This window comes from Ascaphus truei, chromosome 9 (assembly GCF_040206685.1).
Source record: "Ascaphus truei isolate aAscTru1 chromosome 9, aAscTru1.hap1, whole genome shotgun sequence".
Classification (NCBI taxonomy): Eukaryota; Metazoa; Chordata; class Amphibia; order Anura; family Ascaphidae; genus Ascaphus; species Ascaphus truei.
The window spans coordinates 21374626-21383945 of record NC_134491.1 but is presented as its reverse complement, the minus strand read 5'-3'; the positions used below and the strand labels follow the sequence as shown (position 1 = coordinate 21383945).

General features: G+C 47.6%; 1 protein-coding gene across 1 annotated transcript; it reads right to left on the bottom strand.

The window, feature by feature from the left end:
• Window positions 1-5931: 5931 nt before the first annotated feature.
• Window positions 5932-8771, bottom strand: SNRPE (small nuclear ribonucleoprotein polypeptide E). Its single transcript, XM_075613708.1, has 5 exons — window positions 8617-8771; window positions 8027-8053; window positions 7789-7851; window positions 7067-7145; window positions 5932-6175 (listed from the first exon to the last, which is right to left on the bottom strand). The coding sequence occupies exons 1-5, from the start codon at window positions 8671-8673 to the stop codon at window positions 6120-6122; spliced, it is 282 nt and encodes a 93-aa protein (XP_075469823.1). The 5' UTR covers window positions 8674-8771; the 3' UTR covers window positions 5932-6119.
• Window positions 8772-9320: the final 549 nt, after the last annotated feature.

Sequence of the window (9320 nt, the reverse complement as noted above, 5' to 3'; positions counted from 1 at the left end):
GAACAGTACAGGAACAGCAAAGTGTGTTGCATGCTGGGTTTGGGGTGCAGTGACAGAGCTGTGTGTGTGGGGTCAGTACAGGAATTGCAGAGTGTGCTGCAGGCTGGGATCGGGGTGCAGTGACAGAGCTGTGTGTGTGGTCAGTACAGGAATAGCAGAGTGTGCTGCACGCTGGGATCGGGGTGCAGTCACAGAGCTGTGTGTGTGGGGGAACAGTACAGGAACAACAGAGTGTGCTGCACGCTGGGATCGGGGTGCAGTGACAGAGCAGTGTGTGTGGGGGAACAATACAGGAATAAAAGAGTGTGCTGCACGCTGGGATCGGGGTGCAGTGACAGAGCTGTGTGTGGGGGAACAGTACAGGAACAGCAGAGTGTGCTGCACGCTGGGATCGGGGTGCAGTGACAGAGCTGTGTGTGTGTGGGGTCAGTACAGGAATAGCAGAGCATGCTGCACGCTGGGATCGGGGTGCAGTGACAGAGCTGTGTGTGGGGGAACAGTACAGGAATAGCAGAGTGTGCTGCACGCTGGGATCGGGGTGCAGTGACAGAGCTGTGTGTGGGGGAACAGTACAGGAACAGCAGAGTGTGCTGCACGCTGGGATCGGGGTGCAGTGACAGAGCTGTGTGTGGGGGGGAACAGTACAGGAACAGCAGAGTGTGCTGCACGCTGGGATCGGGGTGCAGTGACAGAGCTGTGTGTGTGTGGGGTCAGTACAGGAATAGCAGAGCGTGCTGCACGCTGGGATCGGGGTGCAGTGACAGAGCTGTGTGTGGGGGAACAGTACAGGAACAGCAGAGTGTGCTGCACGCTGGGAACGGGGTGCAGTGACAGAGCTGTGTGTGGGGGGGGAACAATACAGGAACAGTAGAGTGTGCTGCACGCTGGGATCGGGGTGCAGTGACAGCGCTGTGTGTGTGGGGGAATAGTACAGGAATAGCAGAGTGTGCTGCACGCTGGGAACGGGGTGCAGTGACAGAGCTGTGTGTGTGGGGGAACAGTACAGGAATAGCAGAGTGTGCTGCACACTGGGAACGGGGTGCAGTGACAGCGCTGTGTGTGTGGGGGAACAGTACAGGAATAGCAGAGTGTGCTGCACGCTGGGAACGGGGTGCAGTGATATGGCGGTTCTCTAATAGAAGGTGATATGGGGATTCTTTATCTCTTCCTCTCACACAGATATTAATCAGCGGTGCAGACCCTGCTGCTTTAGGTATATTTAGATTATTTGGTTACTTTCTCTGCTGCACCTGTTCCCCGGTCACAATGGGGCACAGGAAGTGACTGGTATGGGGAAGAGTCCTGGAATTGTGCCAAAATGGCCGCTGGTCTCGCAATTTCTGTTCTAGGAACATCTCCCAGACCTACCCAGGGTGAACCTGTTATACCAAAACCCTCCTTATAAGAACATCTCCCAGCCCTTCTTGAGGGTGAACCTGTTATAACAACACCCTCCTTATAAGAACACCTTCCAGCCCTTCCTCAGGGTGACCCTGTTATACGAACACCCTCATATAGGAACACCTCCCAGCCCCACGTGCATTCTCTTGGGGGTACCCCTGTTATAAGAACCCCCATATAAGAACACCTCACAGCCCAAATCTACCCTTTCCTATGGGATTATTTAGTCTCCAGGCCGGACAAATTGGGGCAAACCCCCCCAAGAAACAGGACTATCTTTATTAAAGGGACAGGACTATCTTTATTAAAGGGACAGGTTAATCTGGTGCTGTTTTGCAGCTGAGAGATTCAGATAAGTGACCTCTCCTGTGCAATTTGCATACTTCAAAGACCAGTGCCTGTAATGTAGGGGTGGCCAACTCCAGTCCTCAAGGGCCACCAACAGGTCAGGTTTTCTTGATATCCCTGCTTCAGCACAGGTGGCTCAATTAACAACTCAAAAGCCCAGGGGTGGCCACCGGCAGTCCTCAAGGGCCACCAACAGGTCAGGTTTTCAGGATATCCCTGCTTCTTCCACTGAGCCACCTGTGCTGAAGCAGGGATATCCTGAAAACCTGACCCGTTGGTGGCCCTTGAGGGCTGGAGTTGGCCACTCCTGCTTTAATAAACCACTAGCTCACACTAGCAGGCCAGCGCGATCTTTATCTGCCTCCGTCTCTCTTCTCCTCTGCAGCCGAGCGAAGGAATACGCATCGCTCGCTGGCGGAGAACAAAAGGGCTTCTGGAAATAGCAGCAGCTCCCTGCACCCGGACTGGATGCCGCTTACATAATGTCTGTCTGGCAACACAGCCCCATTGTGCTCCTGCCACTGGAGTCATTGTCTGGGATCCAGGGCCTCTCGCCCATTGTTCTCGCGCCTTTGTCTGCCTGCGCACAGAATCACTCTCCTTTCTCCCTTTGTTTCCGCTTCCCTCCTTTATCTCGCGCTTTCTTTATCCCCCGTTTGCGGGGTTAACCCTTGCAGCAACCCGAGTGGCTGGCAGAAGGGCCTCTTCCCCCCCCCCCCTCCCTTTTACACTTCGTGTTATTGAGTCGCGTGTCGGTGACAGTCCTGGAGTTGTTCGGAGTTTCCCGTCGTTGGGTGACATAAAGATGGCCGCCTGGGTTCCTGCAGTCTGTCACTGCAGGTCTCCAGGGTATTAGTGCTAGTGGCAGTTGGATGTTTTAAAAGTGTTTGGATACAAACAATGTTGCGTGCGTGTGTCCTAGTTTGGATTTAGATGTTACGGGTGTATGTTTGTGCATGTGAGTGTATATGTTTGCGATAGCATGTCATGGAGTGTGAGTAGATAAGGTGTCTGTATACTTAGTGTGTCATGGCATGTATGTTAGTACAGGTAGTCCTCGTTATCCAACGTTTCACTTTACAACGAATGGCATATCCGACGCTTTACAATGCGACCCTATGGGACGTTATCCGACGCCGGAATGCGTTATCCGACGCTCACCGCCACTGATTAACATGGGACTCGCTTTACAGCGGTTTCACCGTCCAACGCTACTTCCAGAACAGATTCTGTTGGATAACCGAGGACCGCCTGTATGTGAAAGCAGAAATGCTACATTCCTTTTTTATTATTTTAAAGCTGCAGACCAAGCAATATCCTACAGGGTTTTTTTTTTTATAAATTGGTTCTGTACTATGAGAAAATACTTTTTATTTTTTTAAACTCTGAATGAAATTTTGAATGTATTATAATGTAACAAGGCTTTTTTGTTTCTATAGCAACCATTTACAAAGTCCCAGATACTCCTCTGCAGTCATTTAGTGAACCCCCGAGCCAAATCTTTGCCGATCGATCACAGGAGAACGGATCGATTGGCAACTTAGCTAATTACTTATCATTGTGTGGGCTGTATTGATGCACATATTAAAGGGGGGGGAGGAATTGGCAGCTTGGACTGCAGCTTCAATATTTAAAGCACGTGACAATGTATATATAACTCTACCTTCTTACCTAAGCTGGCAATTGTTTGGTGCTCCGGTTATAAATCTACCAAAATGCTGATTGTGTGACTAACGAATTGGCGCCTTTCAGTTTCAATCAAACCTTCAGTCAGTGTAACTCAGCAGCAACAATGTATTCTTACATTACTAAGGTAACATTATCTATTGTTACAGTTTGCAACTCAAACTGCTGGGAACATTGGCAACAAATGATCACAAACAGGAAAGTGTTAAAAGGATCTTGCACTGCTGGGGAGGTGGGCTAAAGCCTGTTATAGACATGAAAGGATGTTCCGTATATTAAAACTAGTCACTATTATCTAATACCACAGAACGGATTTATTTTTAAACCCCCTCCATAAAATGTCACGTTTTGCTGCTTGAATATCAGCGCAGTAGTGTGTGTATATGCACATGAAGGGTTTATATCCATATTGACATGGTAGCGTGATACTATATATAAGCTGCTGTATGATACGCATATTTACACGTGATACTGTGTATATTAATGTATGTCGAGCGGACTCACATTAGTGTGTGATGCACATCTATGCATGTTACGTGTCAAGACGCTACCTCTGCTTGCAGGGAATACATTGGATATTTCTTTTGTACTCCCTGATTTGCACGTACAATTAGATTGTAAGCTCTTTGGAGCAGGGACTCCTTTTCCTACATGTTACTTTTATGTCTAAAGAACTTATTCCCTTTAAGTGTTATTTATGATCGTCCCGTGTATTACTCCTGTGACACTCTATGTACATTAATGACGCTATAAATAAAGACATACATACAAACCCGACACCAACCACCCTTTAAGGGAAAACTCCGGGGCGGACCTCCACCCTACCATGACACTAGGGACAATCTCAATGTCCCATAGAAACATTAAATTTGATGGCAGATAAGAACCCCTGACCGTCCCATTTCCTATCTGCGGTAAACCCTGATATTATTAGATCCTTGGCTTATTTAGGATTTCACCTGGTCTATCCCAAGCATGTTAGAATTCCTTTACTGTATCAGCCCCTACCACCTCTGCTAGGAAGCTAGTCCACGAATCCACTACCCTTCCCGTCAATAAGTCCTTCCTCACATTCCCCCCTTCAGTTTCAAACCATCACCTCGTGTTCCTGCACTCCTTTCTCTGAAACGTTTCCCTTCTGCACGTTGCTGAAACCCTCGATATATTGGAACATTTCCATCACTCCCCCCCTCTCCAGGCTGTACGTGATGCGGTATTTGGTTATACCAGTCGCTGGTGACGTCCGCTGATCTGCGTGTGCAGATGGAAGGGCCGACCCTCTCCTATCACAGTCCAATCTCGTTATTGTTAGAGGCTTATATCAGTGTTATTGTGGGGTGGAAGTTAGCGGGATGGAGAATGCCAGCTTATCTCTGAAGCGTCCACGGCAACTTCCTGCTAATCTCCCCCCCCACCCGCTGAAGCAGAGCCACACTGAGGCCTGGCACCCACCATGATCCTATCTCACTTCCTAAACCTCCTCGTGTGATCTCCAGCAGCTGCTGATACGGTAATACCGTGCAGTCGCGGTATCACACGCCTGTAGGAGCGCAGCACAGAGGCAATAAAGCACTTGTGGTATAAAGGACAGGGATGGCACCGGGATTAATACCCCCCACCCCCTCTCTGACTTTTGCTTTTGTCACTCATGGCATATGGGAAAATAAATTGGCGAGCCAACTTTACCCTTATTCACAGACTTGCACGCAATGACTCTGACAGCCATTGTAATTCCCACCCACAACCCCCCCCCCCCCCCAAAAAAAGTAGTCATCAGCCCAGGCAACCAACATCGTTTCTTCATAGCTAACCCCCTTTTTCTCTCCCTGCATTGGGCATCGCATCAGTCACTGCCAGGATTGCACTCTGGAGGTGTCTGCTTCAATGTCTGCACAATAGAAGTGACAAGATGAGGTAACAAATACAATGTGATGTCCTCTTGTTCAAAAGTAACAAAGGTTTCAAAGAGCTGTGTACAAGCAATACCTAAGAAACTCCCTCCACCCCTAACAAAACCCGGCTGTACCTTTAAATCCTCTTCTGGTTCTTATCCCATGCATTTTATTTATTCCCTTTCTTTATTATCCTCTCCCACTTCTGCTGGGAGACCATCCCGACTCCTGCCCTTTCCGTGACCAAGCCCTTTCCTCACCACTTCCCGAGTCTGCCACCCTCTACCTTCAAAGAACCTCTTGTTCCTGCACTCCTCTTTCTCCAAAACATGCTTCCCACCTGCACCTGGTTTAACCCTTTATATATTTGCGTTTCAATCCCCCCCAAGCTTCATATATTAAGGGCTTGATGCCTCCCCGATAGCTTTATAATTTGAATAGCTCTTTATACAACATCTTATGTCCTTCTGTTGATATGGTCACACGAACTGGACACGGCACATCCGCTGAGGGCTTAGCAATAATCGTTGCATGTGTTTGTAACCAGGGAGACAATGCCAGCGGCGAGATGTTCTGCAGGCCTCTGACACAGAATACAGTCACGTGCATAACCTTTTTTTTTTATCAAAAAAGAAACAGGATGTTTACACAGAGCCAGAGGCTAAAATAATCACAACAGTTCACTTTACAAGTGGTTTCCTTTTTGCAGGGGTTATGAAGAATCCAGAGTCTTCAAATAGTATAACAAAAAAAACAAAAAAAAATCTTCAAATCCACGGATGTGAAAGGTTCCTAAGTCAGGACGCTCTGAAGCAAAGTTATATTGTCTCCTTTTAACATGACGCGACCTGCAAGATAAACAGAGACTATTACTATCCTGCCTGCAAAGAAACAAGGGGCGGGGAGAGAGATAATATTACAAGATCTGCAAATAGAAAGAGGGATTCCTGGTCAGGAGACCTTGCAATTTAATCCCAGGCACATGGGAGATTTCTGTGCACGAAGCAGAGTAAATAGAAGATGAAGACTGAACTGTTCAGCACGGCACGCTCATTATAAGGGTTGTTTTTGGATCATCTTGTCATGGCAACGTTTAGATATTAAGATGACTTATTTTGGCCATTCTTAAACACGGGCCTTACTGCCCCAGAACAGCGCTGGAAATGGGTAACCTGTTCGGGCAGGGACGCCTTTTCCTAATCTTACTTTCATGTCTGAAGCGTTTATTCCCACTATTATATAACAGGAGTGCGCAAGATGTTTTTGGGGGAGGCTGCGGCGGTTACAGAGGCCCCACGCACTTCCTCAAAGCATTTAAATTAAATGCCAGGGAGCACGCAAGGCCTTTGTAATTTATTTACCTTGGCTTCGGGTAACGTGTTGCCATGGCAACGCACATCAAATGACGCGGCGTCATTTAGCACCGGTTCCTAGGTGGGGGGGGGGGGCGCGCAGCACAAAGTTTGCGCACCGTGTTATAATAATGTCACGTATTACTGCTGTGAAGCGCCACGTACCTGGATAGCGCTATATATAAAAGATATATATATATAAAAAATATATACGCACATTTGCTTAAATTCTCTTACATTTCTGACCAACATATGAGTTCCTGATCTACCACAAATCATTGGGCCGAGTTTGCTTGTGTGACAGGCAGATGGGACTTCCGGCTGCTTTGTACCGGGAGAGGAAGGCCGGAGAGGCCCGAGGAGTTTGCGGACTGGTCGGCTACTCACCCAGCTGCTTCCGAGACTTGGTTTTGAAGTGAATTTCCTCAGCGTCGTCCAGCACTAGATTCATGTATTCATCAAAACCCTGAGCAAGAGAAAGGTAGTGAGGTGTGTGATAAACACACAAGCATCCCTCTCACCACTCCATACAAACATATCACTATGAAGAGCAGAGGCACTTAGGTGTGAGGGTAACCAATGGGGCAAAGATTTATTGTTCTATAACTATACATCCAATGGTTGTCTGTTGACATTTGCCACCTGGACTGGGAAGATTTAAGCACCTGTCAGATGAATGGGGCTGAAATCTTTAACAAGAGGAATGCAACTTCATATAAAGTAAAACCAATTGGGCAGACAAGACACCTGAGGCCTCGCCCAGGGTGACTGAGCGGGCGCGCTCGCGGCGATGAAACACATTGTTGCAATGTGTGTGGCCAGCGTGAGCCTGTAAGTTTAATTGTGTCGCTCACTGGAGCGTCACGTGAGCAGTTCGCCCAATGAGGGCGAACCTGCTCCGTGACATCATGGCTAGCTGGCCAGGAAAAGCACAGCCAAGCAGAGCGCGTGACATTACCGCACACGAGCGCCAGTGTGCTCGCTCCCTGCCTGGCCGCAGTCTGAGAGGACAGTGGAGTCTCAATGCAAAGTGGCCGGTGACAAGAGATTTGTGCATGATTACCGCACCAAGGTGAAAAGTGGGGACAGTGCAGGAATGTGATACTCACAATGATGCAGCCTTCTATACGCATGTTCACTTGCTCATACAGCCACACCTGGATCCGTGACCTCTGGGGAAAAAAATAATAATCACACGTAGGTGGGTCAGACAGCATGTAGCAGGGAGACGCGAGCGCACGTCTCAGAGAACAGAAAGGAGAGAAGAGGGATGGGGAGAAGAAAGTCAGGGAAGACGAGGAGCGGGGGAAAAGCAAGAGCAGGCAAAGAGAAGCCAGAGATACTCACATTCTGCAGATATCGGAAGATGAGGTTCTGATGAAAACAAGTTAAGGGATAAACCTTTGCTGAAGATAATCATTATCTGGAGAGGACATCACTTCTGGGGTTGATCTCTGAGTATCAGGCAGGGTGTTGCTTCCACTGCAGTGGTACCTGCACAGCGTTACTATTTGGGGTGAACAGTAAAGCTGCTTCTTAGCCCAGCTTGTGAAATTATAATGTATACAGTGGCAGAAGAGACCTGTGAGGCTTGTAAAGCTCTGTACACGTGAAGAAGAGACCTGTGAGGCTTGTAAAGCTCTGTACACGTGAAGAAGAGACCTGTGAGGCTTGGAAACATATTTTATGATGTATGAAGAACCCCAATGTTGGTCCCATAAAAGGAATAAGAACACACAGAAAATAAACACATATACAAACATGTACATATTTAAATTGCTCTATATGTGTACAGACACACGGCCTACTGTGCCTCACACAATTATATATAGCACGACCTATATATGTGCCAGAGACTGAGCCCGCTCGCACATAGCACGATAACTATGCTGCCCCCGAGCGCTGCCGCAGCGCGATATCGCGACAGGAAAGGATACGATAGGTTGCACCATCACCTTCTGCACTTTCTGCCCCGTTTGACCGCGGTACGCCATGTCTGTCGCCGTCGCGTGTGCGCCAAGAAAGCCGGAAACGGAAGCAGCAGCGCCTTGCAACCTCCGGAAACGGAAACGCAGAAGCTGGAGGATTCCTGTTGAAGGCCGGGGCTTGTTTCTTCGCACGTGACCTGAAAGAGCCAGGCTGTGCGGGGGCCATGTTTGATTTGGGCAACCGGCCCAAATGCCCACACTTTATTATTAGTAACACGAAGGGGTGAGTTTTGTGGATTTGACATCAAAATATAGTGGGACAAGAGATGCACTTTTCAGTGACCTGTAGAGGCTAATATCACATGACTAACGTGTGTGTGTGTGTGTGTGTGTGTGTGTGTGTGTGTGTGTGTGTGTGTGTGTGTGTGTGTGTTAGTCAGTCATGTGATATTAATCTCTGCTCCATGCCTCTGCAAGATATATATATATATATATATATATATATATATATATATATATATATATATCTTTATGTACACAGCGCGTCACAGCAGTAATACACGTGACATAATAATATAACACATAATGGGAATAAGCGCTTCAGACATAAAAGTAACAATATGAAAATGAGTCCCTGCCCTGAAGAGCTTACAATCTAAGTTATATATTGTCAACTATATTTATAATTTGTACAATTATATGACTTCTATATT